At 45.3% G+C, this 20,000-nt stretch overlaps 1 protein-coding gene across 1 annotated transcript in view; it reads right to left on the reverse strand.

Annotated features, from left to right (window-relative positions):
• Nucleotides 1-20,000, reverse strand: part of LOC139392973 (proline-rich protein 5-like) — a 36,594-nt gene that overhangs the window by 6,437 nt on the left and 10,157 nt on the right. The window contains exons 2-4 of the mRNA XM_071141280.1: nucleotides 11,444-11,557; nucleotides 9,343-9,423; nucleotides 1,196-1,244 (exon numbers count right to left, since the gene is read on the reverse strand). Coding sequence (XP_070997381.1) covers nucleotides 1,196-1,244; nucleotides 9,343-9,423; nucleotides 11,444-11,557 — 244 coding nt within the window. The remainder of the gene's footprint in view (nucleotides 1-1,195; nucleotides 1,245-9,342; nucleotides 9,424-11,443; nucleotides 11,558-20,000) is intronic.

The raw sequence follows: 20,000 nt of genomic DNA on the forward strand, positions 1-20,000 counted from the left end.
AATATCAGAGTAATGTTAGTAATATCAGAGTAATGTTAGTAATATCAGAGTAATGGTAGTAATATCGAAGCAATGTTAGTAATATCAGAGTAATGTTAGTAATATCAGAGTAATGTCAGTGATATCAGAGTAATGTCAGTAATATCAGAGTAATGTTAGTAATATCAGAGTAATGTTAGTAATACCGGAGTAATGTTAGTAATATCAGAGTAACGTTAATACCGGAGTAATGTTAGTAATATCAGAGTAATGTTGGTAATATCAGAGTAATGTTGGTAATATCAGAGTAATGTTAGTAATAGCAGAGTAATGTTAGAAATATCAGAGTCATGTTAGTAATATCAGAGTAATGTTGCTAATATCAGAGTAATGTTGGTAATATCAGCGTAATGTTAGAAATATCAGAGTAATGTTAGTAATATCAGAGTAATGTTAGTAATATCAGAGTAATGTTAGAACGATCAGATTAATGTTAGGAATACCATAGTAATGTTGATATCAGAGTAATGTTAATATCAGAGTAATGGTAATATCAGAGTAATGTTACTATCAGAGTAATGTTAATAATATCAAAGTAACGATAGTAATATCAGAGTAATGTTGATAATAGCAGAGTAATGTTAGCGGTATCAGAGTAATGCTAGTAATACCGGAGTAACGGTAGTAATATCAGAGTAATGTTAATATCGAAGTAATGTTAGTAATATCAGAGTAATGTTAGTAATATCAGAGTAATGTTAGTAATATCAGAGTAGTGTTAGTAATATCAGAGTAATACTTGTAATGTTGGTGCAACGTTACTATCAGAGTAATGTTAATATCAGAGGAATGGTAGTAATACCAGAGTAATGTTAATACCAGAGTAATGTTAGTAATATCAGAGTAATGTTAATATCAGAGTAATGGTAGTAATACCAGAGTAATGTTAGTAATATCAGAGTAATGTTAATATCAGAGTAATGGTAGTAATATCAGAGTAACGTTAGTAATATCAGAGTAATGTTAATACCAGAGTAATGTTAGCAATACCAGAGTAATGTTAGTAATACCAGAGTCATGTTAGTAATATCTGAGTAATGTTAGTAATATCAGAGTAATGTTAATATCAGAGTAATGGTAGTAATACCAGAGTAATGTTAGTAATATCAGAGTAAGGTTGATATCAGTGCTGCGGTGCAGAGAGACAGTCTCTTACCTGGAGGTATTCAGTAAAGAAAGAGCCCAGCTCCGTCTTCAGTAGTTGCCTAGAAGAAAACAGCAGTTTAACATTCTGAACTGGGTGGACACACAGAAGTAGAGGCTACACACACTATGCCACATTGTTCCTGTCTCCTTCTCTTTCAACACCTTCCTCACCCTTCTCACTGCCTCTCCCTCTTCCCTCACCCTTCTCACTGCCTCTCTCTCTTTCCTCACCCTTCTCACTGCCTCTCTTCCCTCACCCTTCTCACTGCCTCTCTCTCTTTCCTCACCCTTCTCACTGCCTCTCTCTCTTCCCTCACCCTTCTCACTGCCTCTCTCTCTTCCCTCACCCTTCTCACTGCCTCTCTCTCTTTCCTCACCCTTCTCACTGCCTCTCTTCCCTCACCCTTCTCACTGCCTCTCTTCCCTCACCCTTCTCACTGCCTCTCTTCCCTCACCCTTCTCACTGCCTCTCTCTCTTTCCTCACCCTTCTCACTGCCTCTCTCTCTTCCCTCACCCTTCTCACTGCCTCTCTCTCTTCCCTCACCCTTCTCACTGCCTCTCTCTCTTTCCTCACCCTTCTCACTGCCTCTCTCTCTCTTCCCTCACCCTTCTCACTGCCTCTCTTTCCTCACCCTTCTCACTGCCTCTCTCTCTTTCCTCACCCTTCTCACTGCCTCTCTTCCCTCACCCTTCTCACTGCCTCTCTTCCCTCACCCTTCTCACTGCCTCTCTCTCTTTCCTCACCCTTCTCACTGCCTCTCTCTCTCTTCCCTCACCCTTCTCACTGCCTCTCTCTCTTTCCTCACCCTTCTCACTGCCTCTCTCTCTTCCCTCACCCTTCTCACTGCCTCTCTTTCCTCACCCTTCTCACTGCCTCTCTTTCCTCACCCTTCTCACTGCCTCTCTTCCCTCACCCTTCTCACCCTCATGCCACCACATGTTACTCCTCTGTGCCCTTTCCCACCCCTAAACCCACTCGCTCAGCCCAGTGACAACAACAACACCTTACTTGCTCTATGAACACTGTGTGGTACCCGACTTATTAAAAGTTAGGGAAATGGAGGAGGTATTGGTCAAAGCCAAGGCATTTCTATACACTGAGTTTACAAAACATTAAGAACATCTGCTCTTTGCATGACACAGACTGACCAGGTGAATCCAGGTGAAAGATATGATCCCTTATTGACGCCACTTGTTAAATCCACTTCAATCCGTGTAGATGGAGGGGAGGAGACGGGTTAAAGGAGGATTTTTAAGCCTTGAGACATGGATTGTGTGTGTTATTCAGAGGGTGAATGGGCAAGACAAAAGGTTGAAGTGCCTTTGAACGGGGTCTGGTAGTAGGTGACAGGAGCACCGGTTTCTGTCACACTCCTTCAGTTTCTAGTGACACAGCTGTGGGAAGCATTGGAGTCAACATGGGCCAGCCTCCCTGTGGAACGCTTTCCACACCTATTCGAGTCCACGCCACAATGAATTGAATGCTGTTCTGAGGGCAAACGGGGGTGCAATGCAATATTAGGGAAGTGTTCTTAATGTTTTGTACACTCAGTGTAGATTCCTAAACAGGTCCTCTGGCAGTGGTGGAAAAAGTACCTAATTATCATCCTGGAGTAAAGGTAAAGATACCTTAATAGAAAATGACTCAAGTAAAAGTGAAATTCACCCAGGGGCGGCAGGGTAGCCTAGTGGGGCGGTAGGGTAGCCTAGTGGGGCGGCAGGGTAGCCTAGTGGGGCGGCAGGGTAGCCTAGTGGGGCGGCAGGGTAGCCTAGTGGGGCGGTAGGGTAGCCTAGTGGGGCGGCAGGGTAGCCTAGTGGGGCGGCAGGGTAGCCTAGTGGGGCGGCAGGGTAGCCTAGTGGGGCGGCAGGGTAGCCTAGTGGGGCGGCAGGGTAGCCTAGTGGGGCGGCAGGGTAGCCTAGTGGGGCGGCAGGGTAGCCTAGTGGGGCGGCAGGGTAGCCTAGTGGTTAGAGCGTTGGACTAGTAACTGGAAGGTTGCAGGGAAAATTTAAGGAGTAAAAAGTACATTATTTGCTTTAGGAATGTAGTGAAGTAAAAGTTGTCATAAATATAAATAGTAAAGTACAGATACCTAAAAACGACGTAAGTAGTACTCTAAAGTATTTTTACTTAAGTACTTTACACCACTGTCCTGTGGTAGACTGGAGAGGAAGACAGGTACTTCCTGTTTCACATCCCGCAACGAGAAGGTCACAGGGCTCCTCAGAACCACACAGGAAATTACCCATCATGTCTGGTACAGCAGCAACGGACTGACAGAGTTTATAATCTGACTGGAAGACAGGGTATAGAGTCATGTCCAACAGCCTAGTGACTCAGCTGACTGGAAGACAGGGTATAGAGTCATGTCCAACAGCCTAGTTACTCAGCTGACTGGAAGACAGGGTATAGAGTCATGTCCAACAGCCTAGTTACTCAGCTGACTGGAAGACAGGGTATAGAGTCATGTCCAACAGCCTAGTTACTCAGCTGACTAGAAGACAGGGTATAGAGTAATGTCCAACAGCCTAGTTACTCAGCTGACTGGAAGACAGGGTATAGAGTCATGTCCAACAGCCTAGGTACTCAGCTGACTGGAAGACAGGGTATAGAGTCATGTCCAACAGCCTAGTTACTCAGCTGACTGGAAGACAGGGTATAGAGTCATGTCCAACAGCCTAGGTACTCAGCTGACTGGAAGACAGGGTATAGAGTCATGTCCAACAGCCTAGTTACTCAGCTGACTGGAGGACAGGGTATAGAGTCACGATTAAACAGCAGTTGAAATGCAACACATTGAATCAGTTTCTACACTATAAATCATTGGGATAATTGGCCATGATGACAACGATCTTTGTCAAAGAACCAAGCTGCCCTTTGTTCTACCTGTCAAACAGCAGGCTGTGTGTGTTACTGTGTTCGATCAGGTAGCTCCAGATTCAGGAAATGAGAGAGCTGTGTGTGTTACTGTGTTCGGTCAGGTAGCTCCAGATTCAGGAAATGAGAGAGCTGTGTGTGTTACTGTGTTCGGTCAGGTAGCTCCAGATTCAGGAAATGAGAGAGCTGTGTGTGTTACTGTGTTCGGTCAGGTAGCTCCAGATTCAGGAAATGAGAGAGCTGTGTGTGTTACTGTGTTCGGTCAGGTAGCTCCAGATTCAGGAAATGAGAGAGCTGTGTCCACACCATTACAAGCCTGTCTAAGTACTGTAGCACTGTGGTACGTATCCTGGAAACAGTAGAATGTCAGATGTTGTTGAGTTGAATCATTTATACTCCAGTAATCGGCAGGGCTGACATCATGTCCCCAAGCCATCACGTTTTATTAAGTCTGTAGATTGTGGTGTCCAATACATACATACACACACACATACACGCACGCACGCACGCACGCACGCACACACACACACACACACAGCGCTCTACAGGATTGGGCCTGATAAGAAATAAGCCATGCAATGGAAACAGCCTCATTATGTTGAAGCAGAGAGTCATGTGTAATAAGACTATGGTGAATTTACAACATCATGGCATTATAGTCTGAAGTCCAACCATAACCCTGGGCTATGTCTAATGCAAGGAACAACCTCTTACACGCGCATCAGGGTGAATGTAAAGGGTGTGTGTGTGTTTGCAATGCATGCGTGTGTGCTTACGTGCCTGTTTGACTGTTTTATGCTTGTCAGTATGTTTGAACATGTCTATGGGGGGAATGGGGTGGGTAACAGCCCAAATGTCAAGTAACATACTAACATGGTTTGAGGCTCTTTGACAGACAGACAGACAGACAGACAGACAGACAGACAGAGTAGCCCTGCAAAGGCCCTCTCACCCCAGACTAGGATGTCAGCCCTGGACTCGTCCAGACCTACAGAAAGACTAGGATGTCAGCCCTGGACTCGTCCAGACCTACAGAAAGACTAGGATGTCAGCCCTGGACTCGTCCAGACCTACAGAAAGACTAGGATGTCAGCCCTGGACTCGTCCAGACCTACAGAAAGACTAGGATGTCAGCCCTGGACTCGTCCAGACCTACAGAAAGACTAGGATGTCAGCCCTGGACTTGTCCAGACCTACAGAAAGACTAGGATGTCAGCCCTGGACTCGTCCAGACCTACAGAAAGACTAGGATGTCAGCCCTGGACTCGTCCAGATCTACAGAAAGACTAGGATGTCAGCCCTGGACTTGTCCAGACCTACAGAAAGACTAGGATGTCAGCCCTGGACTCGTCCAGACCTACAGAAAGACTAGGATGTCAGCCCTGGACTCGTCCAGACCTAGAGAAAGACTAGGATGTCAGCCCTGGACTTGTCCAGACCTACAGAAAGACTAGGATGTCAGCCCTGGACTTGTCCAGACCTACAGAAAGACTAGGATGTCAGCCCTGGACTCGTCCAGACCTACAGAAAGACTAGGATGTCAGCCCTGGACTCGTCCAGACCTACAGAAAAAAACAGAAGTATCGCATTTACATAAGAATTCAGACCCTTTACTCAGTACTTTGTTGAAGCACCTGTGGCAGCGATTACAACCTCAAAACGTCTTGGGTATGACACTTCAAGCTTGGCACACCAGTATTTGGGAAGTTTCTCCCATTTTTCTCTGCAGATTCTCTCAAGCTCTGTCAGGTTGGATCGGAAGCATCGTTGCACAGATATTTTCAGGTCTCTCCAGAGATGTTAGATCGGGTTCAAGGCCTCTCATGGATATTCAGCGACTTGTCCCAAATCAACTCCTGTGTTGTCTTGGCTGTGTGCTTAGGGTCGTTGTCCTGTTGGAAGGTGAACCTTGTCCCCAGTCTGAGGTCCTTAGCGATCTGGGGCAGGTTTTCATCAAGGATCTCTCTGTACTTTGCTCCGTTCATCTTTCCGTCAATCCTGACTAGTCTCCCTGTCCCCTGCCGCTGAAAAACATTCCCACAACATAATGCTGCCACCACCATGCTTCACCGAAGGGATGGTGCCAGGTTTCCTCCAGACGTGATGCTTGGCATTCAGGCCAAAGAGTTCACTCTTGGGTTCATCAGACCAGAGAATCTTGCTTCAAATGGTCTGAGAGTCTTTAGGTGCCTTTTGACAAACCCCAAGTGGGCCTGCCTGTGCCTTCTACTGAGGAGTGGCTTCCGTCTGGCCACTCTACCATAAAGGCCTGATTGGTGTCCTGCAGAGATGGTTGGAGTCCTGCAGAGATGGTTGTCCTTCTGGAAGGTTCTCCCATCTCCACAGAGGAACTCTGGAGCTCTTTCAGTGTGACCATCGGGACTTGGTCACCTCCCTGACCAAGGGCCTTCTCCCCCGACTGCTCACTTTGGCAGGATGGCCAGCTCTAGGAAGTGGGAGAGTCTTGGGGGAGAATGATGGAGGCCATTGTGTTCTTGGGGAGCTTCAACGCTGCAGAAATGTTTTGGTACCCTTCCCCAGATCTGTGCCTCGACACAATCCCGTCTCTGAGCTCTATGGACAATTCCTTCAACCTCATGGCTTGGTTTTTGCTCTGACATCTGTGAGACCTTATATAGATAGGTGTGTGCCTTTCCAAATCATGTCCAATCAATTGAATTTAACACTGGTGGACTCAATAAAGTTGTAGAAACATCTCAAGGAAGATCAATGGGAACAGGATGCACCTGAGCTACATTTAGAGTCTCAGAGCAAAGGGTCTGAATACTTATGTAAATACATTTGGTATCTGTTTTTTTATTTTTTATTAATTATTTTTCATTATGGGCTAATGTTTATTTAATCCATTTTAGAATAAGGCTGTAATGTAACAAAGTCTGGAAAAATTCAAGGTTTCTGAATATTTTCCTGAATGCACTGTATGAGAGAGAGAGAGAGAGAGAGAGAGAGAGAGAGAGAGAGAGAGAGAGAGAGAGAGAGAGAGAGAGAGAGAGAGAGAGAGAGAGAGAGAGAGAGAGAGAGAGAGAGAGAGAGAGAGAGAGAGAGAGAGAGAGAGAGAGAGAGAGAGAGAGTCTTACCAACTTGACTTCTTCAAGCACAGAGTTGTGTGTGAATGTGTCGACATTTTACTCAACGATTCCACCATTAGGAACATGTTCTAATGGGTTAAAAACAGCCCACTACATGTCACTGAGTGGCAGTTCTACTGAGCACTGAAACACCAGGCAGGTTCTATGAACACCAGCCATTTGTGTTTGTGGGTTTGCCTTGTTATTGTGTGCATGTGTGGGGAGTGGGTGTATGACTGTATAACAGACATATCGTTTTTCCATTCCACCCTGGCAACACATTCTCACATTTACACCTTCAACCTCAAAACGGAAGGCCAGTCAATATAAATTTACAGTTAAAACCAGGCAGAATGCTTTGGCCTGTTAAAATGAATCCTCTGAGCCTGATGTACAAAGAGCTGCTCATGCATATATAAAGATAACACTAGTTAGCACCACCACCAAGTCAAACCATTTGAAATACCCTATTCAATATGCTCTTCACAGATCTCACTTTCTGGTCATTTCTACTGTGTTTACCAGGAAGGTGAAACAGGTGAAACTCTGTCTACTGTGTTGTTTTACTAACAGCAGGGTCATTCTTACAGCTGTGGTTATTAGAGTTGTGAGGAGAGATGAGAAAGTGTGTGACTGGCAGAGGCAGAGAGAGAAACAGAGAGTGAGAAACAAAGAGAGAAACAGAGAGAGAGAAACAGAGAGAGAGACACAAAGAGAGAAACAGAGAGAGAGAAACAGAGAGAGAAACAGAGAGAGAGAAACAGAGAGAGAAACAGAGAGAGAAACAGAGAGAGAGAAACAGAGAGAGAAACAGAGAGCGAGAAACAGAGAGAGAGAGAAACAGAGAGAGAAACACAGAGAGAGAAACAGAGAGAGAAACAGAGAGAGAGAAACAGAGAGAGAAACAGAGAGAGAGAAACAGAGAGAGAGACACAAAGAGAGAAACAGAGAGAGAGAAACAGAGAGAGAAACAGAGAGAGAGAAACAGAGAGAGAGAAACAGAGAGAGAGAAACAGAGAGAGAGAAACAGAGAGAGAAACAGAGAGCGAGAAACAGAGAGAGAGAGAAACAGAGAGAGAGAAACAGAGAGAGAAACAGAGAGAGAAACAGAGAGAGAGAAACAGAGAGAGAAACAAAGAGAGAGAAACAAAGAGAGAGAAACAGAGAGAGAGAAACAGAGAGAGAGAAACAGAGAGAGAGAAACAGATAGAGAAACAAAGAGAGAAACAAAGAGAGAAACAGAGAGAGAGAGAAACAGAGAAACAGAGAGAGAGAAACAGAGAGAGAAACACAGAGAGAGAAACAGAGAGAAAAACAGAGAGAGAAACAGAGAGAGAAACAGAGAGAGAGAAACAGAGAGAGAAACAGAGAGCGAGAAACAAAGAGAGAAACAGAGAGAGAAACAAAGAGAGAGAAACAGAGAGAGAAACAGAGAGAGAGAAACAGAGAGAGAGAGAAACAGAGAGAGAGAGAAACAGAGAGAGAGAGAAACAGAGAGAGAAACAGAGAGAGAGAGAAACAGAGAGAGAGAGAAACAGAGAAAGAGAGAAACAGAGAGAGAAACAGAGAAAGAGAGAGAGAGAAACAGAGAGAGAAACAGAGAGAGAGAGAAACAGAGAGAGAGAAACAGAGAGAGAAACAGAGAGAGAAACAGAGAGAGAAACAGAGAGAGAAACAAAGAGAGAGAAACAGAGAGAGATAAACAGAGAGAGAGAAACAGAGAGAGAGAGAAACAGAGAGAGAGAGAAACAGAGAGAGAAACAGAGAGAGAGAGAGAAACAGAGAGAGAGAGAAACAGAGAGAGAGAGAAACAGAGAAAGAGAGAAACAGAGAGAGAAACAGAGAAACAGAGAGAGAAACAGAGAGAGAGAAACAGAGAGAGAGAGAAACAAAGAGAGAAACAGAGAGAGAAACAGAGAGAGAGAGAGAGAAACAGAGAGAGAGAAACAGAGAGAGAGAAACAGAGAGAGAGAAACAGAGAAACAGAGAGAGAAACAGAGGGAGAAACAGAGAGAAACAGAGAGCGAGAAACAGAGTGAGAAACAGAGAGCGAGAAACAAAGAGAGAAACAGAGAGCGAGAAACAAAGAGAGAAACAGAGAGCGAGAAACAGAGAGAGAAAGAAACAGAGAGAGAGAGGGAGAGAGCAATAGAAGTGTATAGGTAGAGGTCAGAGGTTATACAGTATGTCACCTGACTCCCTCATTGAGGATGTAGAGGTCATTCTCTCCCAGGTCTTTCCTCTGGAACACAGCTATCACCGCATTGTGGATGCTGCAGGAACACACACACACACACACACACACACACACACACACACACACACACACACACACACACACACACACACACACACACACACACACACACACACACACACACACACACACACGGGGGACAGTGTTAGAGTACAGCAGGGAAGAAAGCAGCTGCAGCAAACAAACAAACAATAGAGAGATGATCAGAACGTACAGTCCAATTATCACTCACACAGTAGTTTCACATACCCACAGCCATCCATCCATCCATCCATTCATCCACACGGCCATCCATCCATCCAACCATTCAGCCATCCATCCATCCACACAGCCATCCATCCATCCACACAGACATCCATCCATCCATCCACACAGCCATCCATCATCCATCTAGCCATCCATCCATCCACACAGCCATCCATCCATCCATCCATCCACACAGCCATCCATCCATTCACACAACCATCCATCCATCCATCCATCCATCTACATAGCCATCCATCCAGACATCCATCCATCTACATAGCCATCCATCCATCCATCCATCTACATAGCCATCCATCCATCCAGACATCCATCCATCTGTCTATCCATCCATCCATCCATCTACATAGCCATCCATCCAGACATCCATCCATCCATCCATCCATCTGTCTATCCATCCATCCATCCATCTACATAGCCATCCATCCAGACATCCATCCATCCAACCATTCATCCATCCATCCATCCACACAGCCATCCATCCATCCACACAGCCATCCATCCATCCATCCATCCATCCTTCAATCTAGTGTTCGCTACCCTTAGTCAATGCTCATGTATTCATTAACCACAGCATCATAACCATGAACTCAATACTGTCTAGTGATGGTGCTGGGGGTTGACACATAATGACATTAAATTAACTAACATTTCCATAACCTAGGCCTCCTGAGTGGCGCAGTGGTCTAAGGCACTGCATCGCAGTGCTGGCTGTGCCACTAGAGATTCTGGGTTTGAACCCAGGCTCTGTCGCAGCCGGGCCGCGACCGGGAAGCCCATGGGGCGGCGCACAGTTGGCCCAGCGTCGTCCGGGTTAGGGAGGGTTTGGCCCTAACCTTGTCTCATCGCGACACTTGTGGCGGGCCGGGCGCAGTGCACGCTGACCAGGTCACCAGGTGCACTGTGTTTCCTCCGACACATTGGTGCGGCTTGGTTGGGTTCGATGGGCATTGTGTCAAGAAGCAGTGGGGATTACAGCACGTGCTGTAAACGTGCTAGTATATCTGACGTGACTAGTAGAAGTCTTGTTAGTTATTCAGAGTTCTCTGCTCAGTTATATAGAGGTCATCACGAAGCACACTGATCCCAGGTCTGCAACACAGTCTGTAAGTCACTGAGGAATGAATGACCTTTCTGATTTGGGAAGCGGCTTCATGAGACTAGGAATAGTAATGCTTATAGTAATGCTTATTCAGTGTGACATTCTCAAGGAAATCCCAGAGAGACGTGTAGATCCCAGAGGACAGGACGGGGACATAGACAGAGCTGTGTAGATCCCAGAGTACAGGACAGGGACAGAGCTGTGTAGATCTCAGAGGACAGGGACATAGACAGAGCTGTGTAGATCTCAGAGTACAGGACAGGGACATAGACAGAGCTGTGTAGATCTCAGAGTACAGGACAGGGACATAGACAGAGCTGTGTAGATCTCAGAGTACAGGACAGGGACATAGATAGAGCTGTGTAGATCTCAGAGGACAGGGACATAGATAGAGCTGTGTAGATCTCAGAGTACAGGACATAGACAGAGCTGTGTCGATCTCAGAGGACAGGGACATAGACAGAGACGACCACATCTCTGTCCTTTCTAACGGTCAGTGCAGTTTCACAACAAGGAAGGAGTAAGTTCAGTACCTCCTGTTCACTGACTGACACAAAGCAGGGTGACACACACACACACACACACACACACACACACACACACACACACACACACACACACACACACACACACACACACACACACACACAGAGAGTCTCGACTACAGTACCTGTTCCAGGTGGCGTTAGCCCCAGCTTTTCTCTGCTGTGTCCCTCTCTCCTCCAACGCTGCCTTGTCACTCTTCCCCAGGTCACTGAGGCTGGGGGAACTCATCAACTTCAACCTATGGAGAGTCCTCATGGTCAGAACACAACTCAACACACACACAGAGAGAGAGAGAGAGAGAGAGAGAGAGAGAGCTCAGTGCTCTCAGGCTCAGACTGCAGGAAGAACTACGCTTACAGAGAGAGAGAGATAGAGAGAGAGGGAGAGGAAGAGAGATAAGGCAGGGGGAAGAGAGAGAGAGAAGTTGCACGCAATAGAGAGAGAGAGAGAGAGAGAGAGAGAGAGAGAGAGAGGAGGTGTCCCTCCAGCAAGATGCAGTATACCCCCACACTCCTTACATCTCTCTCTCCTCCTCCCTCTCCTCCCTCTCTCTCTGCACTGCTCTTCGGGCAGGGAGGCAGTCTGTCTCTGATTGGCAGGGAGGCAGTCTGTCTCTGATTGGCAGGGAGGCAGTCTGTCTCTGATTGGCAGGGAGGCAGTCAGTCTCTGATTGGCAGGGAGGCAGTCAGTCTCTGATTGGCAGGGAGTTGCCGTGTGACCCTGCTGGTTATTATAGTGTTTTGTAGACAAACCAACTCCTCTCTCCTGCTGCTGTGAATATCCCTCCTCTGTTTCTGTTCCTCTCTCTGTCTCATACATATAGACATGTTGTAATCACACACACACACACACACACACACTTCCTCTTTCCAATTAAAATCAGCTCTTTTCACACCACACACACACACACACACACACACACACACACACACACACACACACACACACATCTGTCTATAACATACACATTAGCTAACTAGAGGGGACAGGAAACTCTCCTTAACCTTTGTCTGTTTCCCCTCCTCTCAAAGCACCTCTGTGTTAGAGGTCTCCTCCTCTCAAAGCACCTCTGTGTTAGAGGTCTCCTCCTCTCAAAGCACCTCTGTGTTAGAGGTCTCCTCCTCTCACTACCCTGTTCCTCCGTGTTAGAGGTCTCCTCCTCTCACTGTCCTGTTCCTCTGTGTTAGAGAGGTCTCCTCGTCTCACTGTCCTGTTCCTCTGTGTTAGAGGTCTCCTCGTCTCACTACCCTGTTCATCTGTGTTAGAGAGGTCTCCTCCTCTCACTGCCCTGTTCCTCTGTGTTAGAGGTCTCCTCCTCTCACTGTCCTGTTCCTCTGTGTTAGAGGTCTCCTCCTCTCACTGCCCTGTTCCTCTGTGTTAGAGAGGTCTCCTCCTCTCACTGCCCTGGTCCTCTGTGTTAGAGGTCTCCTCCTCTCACTGCCCTGGTCCTCTGTGTTAGAGGTCTCCTCCTCTCACTGCCCTGGTCCTCTGTGTTAGAGGTCTCCTCCTCTCACTACCCTGTTCCTCTGTGTTTAAGAGAGGTCTCCTCCTCTCACTGCCCTGGTCCTCTGTGTTAGAGAGGTCTCCTCCTCTCACTGCCCTGTTCCTCTGTGTTAGAGAGGTCTCCTCCTCTCACTGCCCTGTTCCTCTGTGTTAGAGAGGTCTCCTCCTCTCACTGCCCTGTTCCTCTGTGTTAGAGAGGTCTCCTCCTCTCACTGCCCTGTTCCTATGTGTTAGAGGTCTCCTCCTGTCACTGCTCTGGTCCTCTGTGTTAGAGGCCTCCTCCTCTCACTGCCCTGGTCCTCTGTGTTAGAGAGGTCTCCTCCTCTCACTGCCCTGTTCCTCTGTGTTAGAGAGGTCTCCTCCTCTCACTGCCCCAACAGGCAGGAACAATGGCGACAACCACAAATGGCAAGACTTCACAGCCCAGAGTGGGATGACTGTACACTACTGACCAACTACTGAGTGACTGACTGTACACTACTGACCAACTACTGAGTGACTGACTGTGCACTACTGACCAACTACTGAGTGACTGACTGTACACTACTGACCAACTACTGAGTGACTGACTGTACACTACTGACCAACTACTGAGTGACTGACTGTACACTACTGACCAACTACTGAGTGACTGACTGTACACTACTGACCAACTGCTGAGTAACTGACTGTAACACAAGTTGATACTTATACTGTGAATGAACTGGTGTCACGGAGTTTTAAAGTCCCTCAAAAGCCTACAGTCATAAACCCATCAATCAATAGACCACAAGACTGTGTAAATCTAACAGGAACAACTAGAAGATAATCACTAGAAACAGCACTTACTCCAGTAAATAGATTGGTACATAGTATCCCCACTCCATGATGCAGCATTGATGTAGGACAGAGGTGAAGACAAACTACAGCCATCCAGACAGGACAGGGTTAAGTTTCACACTCCCCCCTCCTCTACTTTCTCCTCCTCCTCCTCTCCCCTCCTCCCCCTCTCTATCCCCTCCCCCTCCTCTCACTCCTTCAATCTCCCCTCCCCCTCCTCTCACCTCCTCCCCCTCCTCTCACCTCCTCTCTCCCCTCCTCCTCTCCTCCTCCTCTCCTCCTCCTCTCTCCCCTCCTCCTCTCTATCCCCTCCCACTCCTCTCCCCTCGCCACCCCTCCTCCTCTCCTCCCCTCCTCCTCTCACCTCCTTCTTTCTCCCTCCTCCCCTCCTCTCTTCCCTCCTCCTCTATATCCCCCCCTCCTCTCCCCTCCTCCTCTCCCCTCCCCTCCTTCTCTCTCCCCTCTCCTCCAGACTGCACCAGCCAAACTAAGCCCTGTGAGGGCCAGTGAGTACCAGCTAACGATATACAAAGGATCTATTCAGCCCAGCCTGACGTTTTAAAGGTGACAAGCATATTTACTCTCCCTCTGTGTTCAGGAGAAGTGTGTGTGTGTCTTGTTTTGTTTGTGCCACAAGCTCAATACATTACCTTAACTACACAGCAGCATATTTCACTACTCTCCTCTATTAAAACCCACACTGCAGCTTAAAGAGAGAGAGAGAGACAGAGAGACAGAGAGACAGAGAGACAGAGAGACAGAGAGACAGAGAGATAGATAGATAGATAGATAGATAGATAGATAGATAGATAGATAGATAGATAGATAGATAGAGAGAGACTGTAGAATGTCTCAGGGTCTATAGACAACATACTGTAGAATGTTTCAGGGTATATAGACAACATACTGTAGAATGTTTCAGGGTCTATAGACAACATACTGTAGAATGTTTCAGGGTATATAGACAACATACTGTAGAATGTTTCAGGGTCTATAGACAACATACTGTAGAATGTTTCAGGGTCTATAGACAACATACTGTAGAATGTTTCAGGGTCTATAGACAACATACTGTAGAATGTTTCAGGGTCTATATTAGAATGTTTCAGGGTTTATAGACAACATACTGTAGAATGTCTCAGGATCTTCAGACAACATACTGTAGAATGTTTCAGGGTATATAGACAACATACTGTAGAATGTTTCAGGGTATATAGACAACATACTGTAGAATGTTTCAGGGTCTTCAGACAACATACTGTAGAATGTTTCAGGGTATATAGACAACATACTGTAGAATGTCTCAGGGTCTATAGACAACATACTGTAGAATGTTTCAGGATTCATAGACAACATACTGTAGAATGTTTCAGGGTATATAGGCAACATACTGAGAATGTTTCAGGGTCTTCAGACAACATACTGTAGAATGTTTCAGGGTCTATAGACAACATACTGTAGAATGTTTCAGGGTCTATAGACAACATACTGTAGAATGTTTCAGGGTCTATAGACAACATACTGTAGAATGTTTCAGGGTCTATAGACAACATACTGTAGAATGTTTCAGGGTATATAGACAACATACTGTAGAATGTTTCAGGGTCTATAGACAACATACTGTAGAATGTCTCAGGGTCTATAGTAGAATGTTTCAGGATCTATAGACAACATACTGTAGAATGTTTCAGGATTCATAGACAACATACTGTAGAATGTTTCAGGGTCTATAGACAACATACTGTAGAATGTTTCAGGGTATATAGACAACATACTGTAGAATGTTTCAGGGTCTATAGACAACATACTGTAGAATGTTTCAGGGTCTATAGACAACATACTGTAGAATGTTTCAGGGTATATAAACAACATACTGTAGAATGTTTCAGGGTCTATAGACAACATACTGTAGAATGTTTCAGGGTCTATAGACAACATACTGTAGAATGTTTCAGGGTCTATAGACAACATACTGTTTCAGGGGATTGTACAAAGACGAAGATATTCAGAGAGTTCAATATTGTAAATTGTACTCTACTCAATGTTCTTTTCTGTTCTGTGTCACTATGCAAGGTAAAACACTAGGGCATATTAAAATCACATCTCTCCCCATCCAACAACAACAGTTAAATGTATTCAAAAGCAGTTGGCCTACGTAATATAGAACTAAATGTACGATAGAAGTTCACAGTGATGCCAGGTCTGTCCCACAGGGAAACACTAGTAGCAGTGTGTCTGTGTGTCTGTGTGTCTGTGTGTGTGTGTGTGTGTGTGTGTGTGTGTGTGTGTGTGTCTTGGAGGCTGGTAATGTTAATTCTTGACGCTACCCATCCCTTAAGCGGGATAATTGTCATCAGCAACCGCTGAATAGCATGGCGCCTCAGTCAAATAATATTACAAAAAATATTCATATTCATGAAATCACAAATGCAATATTGCAAAACACAGTTTAGCGTTTTGTTAATCCACCTGTCGTCTCAGATCTTGAAATGATGCTTTACAGCGAAATCAATCCAAGCGTTTGTGTAAGTTTATCGATCGCATAACAAAACATTAAGTACACTTAGCATCAGGTAGCTTGGTCACGAAAATCAGAAAAGCAATCAAATTAATCGTTTACCTTTGATGATCTTCGGATGTTTTCACTCACGAGACTCCCAGTTACACAACAAATGTTCATTTTGTTCCATAAAGATTATTTTTATATCCAAAATACCTCCGTTTGTTTGGCGCGTTATGTTCAGAAATCCAGAGGAAAGAGCGGTCACGACAACGCAGACAAATTCCAAATAATATCAATAATGTCCACAGAAACATGTCAAACGTTTTTTATAATCAATCCTCAGGTTTTAAAAAAAACATATAATTGATAAAATATCAACCGCAAATGTCTTTCACAGTAGGAGAGGGAAAAGCAATACCTATCCAAACTCTGTTGCGTGAGCAAAACTCATGTGACCAGTTGACGCGATGTTATTGTTCTGGCTCATTTTTCAAAATAAAAGCCTGAAACTATGTCTGAAGACTGTTGACACCTTGAGGAAGCTATAGGGAAATGAATCTGGTTGATATCCCTTTAAATGGAGCAATGGGAGGCTATGGAACATGGAGTTTTCAAAATAGAAGCCATTTCATGGTTTGATTTATCTCAGGGTTTCGCCTGCAATATCAGTTCTGTTATACTCACAGACAATATTTTGACAGTTTTGGAAACTTTTAGAGTTTTTTCTATCCTAATCTGTCAATTATATGCATATTCTAGCATCTGGTCCTGAGAATTAGGCCGTTTACTTTGGGAACGTTATTTTTCCAAACATAAAAATAGTGCCCCCTAGCTTCAAGAGGTTATTAATGATCTCCTCAGAGCAGACATACAGACAGTGGGAAACTCAGGAATGTTGGACCCTTTCCGTCTGAAACTCAGGAATGTTGGACCCTTTCCGTCTGAAACTCAGGAATGTTGGACCCTTTCCGTCTGAAACTCAGGAATGTTGGACCCTTTCCGTCTGAAACTCAGGAATGTTGGACCCTTTCTGTCTGAAACTCAGGAATGTTGGACCCTTTCCGTCTGAAACTCAGGAATGTTGGACCCTTTCCGTCTGAAACTCAGGAATGTTGGACCCTTTCCGTCTGAAACTCAGGAATGTTGGACCCTTTCCGTCTGAAACTCAGGAATGTTGGACCCTTTCCGTCTGAAACTCAGGTATGTTGGACCCTTTCCGTCTGAAACTCAGGAATGTTGGACCCTTTCAGTCTGAAACTCAGGAATGTTAGACCCTTTCCGTCTGAAACTCAGGAATATTGGACCCTTTCCGTCTGAAACTCAGGAATGTTGGACCCTTTCCGTCTGAAACTCAGGAATGTTGGACCCTTTCCGTCTGAAACTCAGGAATGTTGGACCCTTTCCGTCTGAAACTCAGGAATGTTGGACCCTTTCCGTCTGAAACTCAGGAATGTTGGACCCTTTCCGTCTGAAACTCTAGACTGTTCTAGTCCGAGGAGAACTGAGCCCTGGCGACACCGGCCTAGATGGGTTGCGTCTCTCGTGTACAAAACAGGAGATAATATTTGGACTTTTTTTTTGACAGGAGGTAGCAGGCTACCGTACGTTTTGTTAATAATGTATCCACATGCTACAGGTTTCACAGATGCGGGGTCAGTTATATAGAAGAAAAATAGCCTTGTAGTGTCGTCATAAACAGTGCAGGGTGAGAGAAGCAACTGTAGCAACACTTTAACCTGTACTTCTATGTAAGGACACTCATTTTCATTTCCTGTTTGAGAACATATCCTGTTGGTGAACGGGACCCTGGTGAGGAGGAGAGGAGGGTCAATGGAAAAAGCCCTGAGCACCCTCAAAGAGCTCCCAGCATGCTTAGCATCTAGCCCACACACACACACACACACGCATGCACACACACACACACACCTCAGTTGTTATGTTTAATATAAAGGCAGTTGAGAAGCTAACGAAGTATCCCTGACTCAACACATTCTCTGTAATGTGATTTAGTGGTGCTGGGTAAAAACTCACTGCTGTCTACACACCAGCTATACAGGGACACACCTGACATAGTTACAGGCCCTTCAGCCTTCAAACATTAACATCTGACATTTATGAAGTTCTTATTTGTCCCGGAAACTTCCCCCAGAGAGAGGGAGGGAGAAAGAGAGGGCGAGAGTAGACAGAAAGATATAGGGAGCGAGAGAGACACAGAGAGAGGGTCAAGACGGAGAAGGAGAGAGACACAGAGAGATGGTGGAGAAAGAGAGAGACACAGAGAGTCAGAAAGAGAGAGACAGAGAGATGGTGGAGAAAGAGAGAGACACAGAGAGACAGAAAGAGAGAGACACAGAGAGATGGTGCAGAAAGAGAGAGACAGAGAGATGGTGGAAAAAGAGAGAGACACAGAGAGAAGGTGCAGAAAGAGAGAGACACAGAGAGACAGAAAGAGAGAGACACAGAGAGATGGTGGAGAAAGAGAGAGACACAGAGAGATGGTGCAGAAAGAGAGAGACACCGAGAGAAGGTGCAGAAAGAGAGAGACACAGAGAGACAGAAAGAGAGAGACACAGAGAGATGGTGGAGAAAGAGAGAGAGGGACAAGACGGAGAAAGAGAGACACAGAGAGAAGGTGGAGAAAGAGAGAGACACAGAGAGAAGGTGGAGAAAGAGAGAGAGGGACAAGACGGAGAAAGAGAGAGACACAGAGAGAGGGAGGGAGAAAGAGAGAGACACAGAGAGACAGAAAGAGAGAGACACAGAGAGACAGAAGACCCAACTAAATCCTGAGAAAACAAAAAGATAAATTACTTGACACATTGGAAAGAATTTACCAAAAAACAGAGCAAGCTGGAATGCTACTTGGCAGAATACCTGACCACTGTGACTGGCCCAAAATTAAGGACAGCTTTGACTATGTACAGACTCAGTGAGCATAGCCTTGCTATTGAGAAAGGCCGCCATAGGCAGACCTGGCTCTCAAGAGAAGACAGACTATGTGCTCACTGCCTACAAAATGAGGTGGAAACTGAGCTGCACTTCCTAACCTCCTGCCAAATGTATGACCATATTAGAGAGACATATTTCCCTCAGATTACACAGATTCACAAAGAATTCCAAAACAAATCCAATTTTGATAAACTCCCATATCTACTGGGTGAAATACCACAGTGTGCAGCAGGATTTGTGACCTGTTGCCACGAGAAAAGGTAAACCAGTGAAGAACAAACACCATTGTAAATACAACCCATATTTATGCTTATTTATTTTCCATTTTGCACATTGAAATGTGTTTATTCCTTTGAAACTTGTGAGTATAATGTTTACTGTTAATTTTTTGTTCATTTCACTTTTGTTTATCCATTTCACTTCCTTTGACAATGTAAACACATTTCCCATGCCAATAAAGCCTCTTGAATTGACTTGAGAGACACAGAGACACAGAGAGAGAGAAACAGAGAGAGAGGGAGAGAGAGAGAGAGAGAGGGAGAGAAACAGAGAGAGAGGGAGAGAGAGAGAGAGAGAGAGGGAGAGAAACAGAGAGAGAGGGAGAGAGAGAGAGAGGGAGAGAAACAGAGAGAGAGAGAGAGAGGGAGAGGGAGAGAAACAGAGAAACAGGAAGAGACAGAGAGAGACACAGAGAGAGGGAGAGAGAGAGATAGGCCATGTTGATATCATTTTAATGTTGGTCTTATTGGGGAGATAGGCCATGGTAATATCATTTTAATGTAGGACTTATTGGGGAGATAGGCCATGTTGATATCATTGTAATGTAGGCCTTATTGGGGAGATAGGCCATGGTGATATCATTTTAATGTAGGCCTTATTGGGGAGATAGGCCATGGTGATATCATTT

This window comes from Oncorhynchus clarkii, chromosome 33, assembly GCF_045791955.1.
Source record: "Oncorhynchus clarkii lewisi isolate Uvic-CL-2024 chromosome 33, UVic_Ocla_1.0, whole genome shotgun sequence".
Taxonomy (NCBI): Eukaryota; Metazoa; Chordata; class Actinopteri; order Salmoniformes; family Salmonidae; genus Oncorhynchus; species Oncorhynchus clarkii.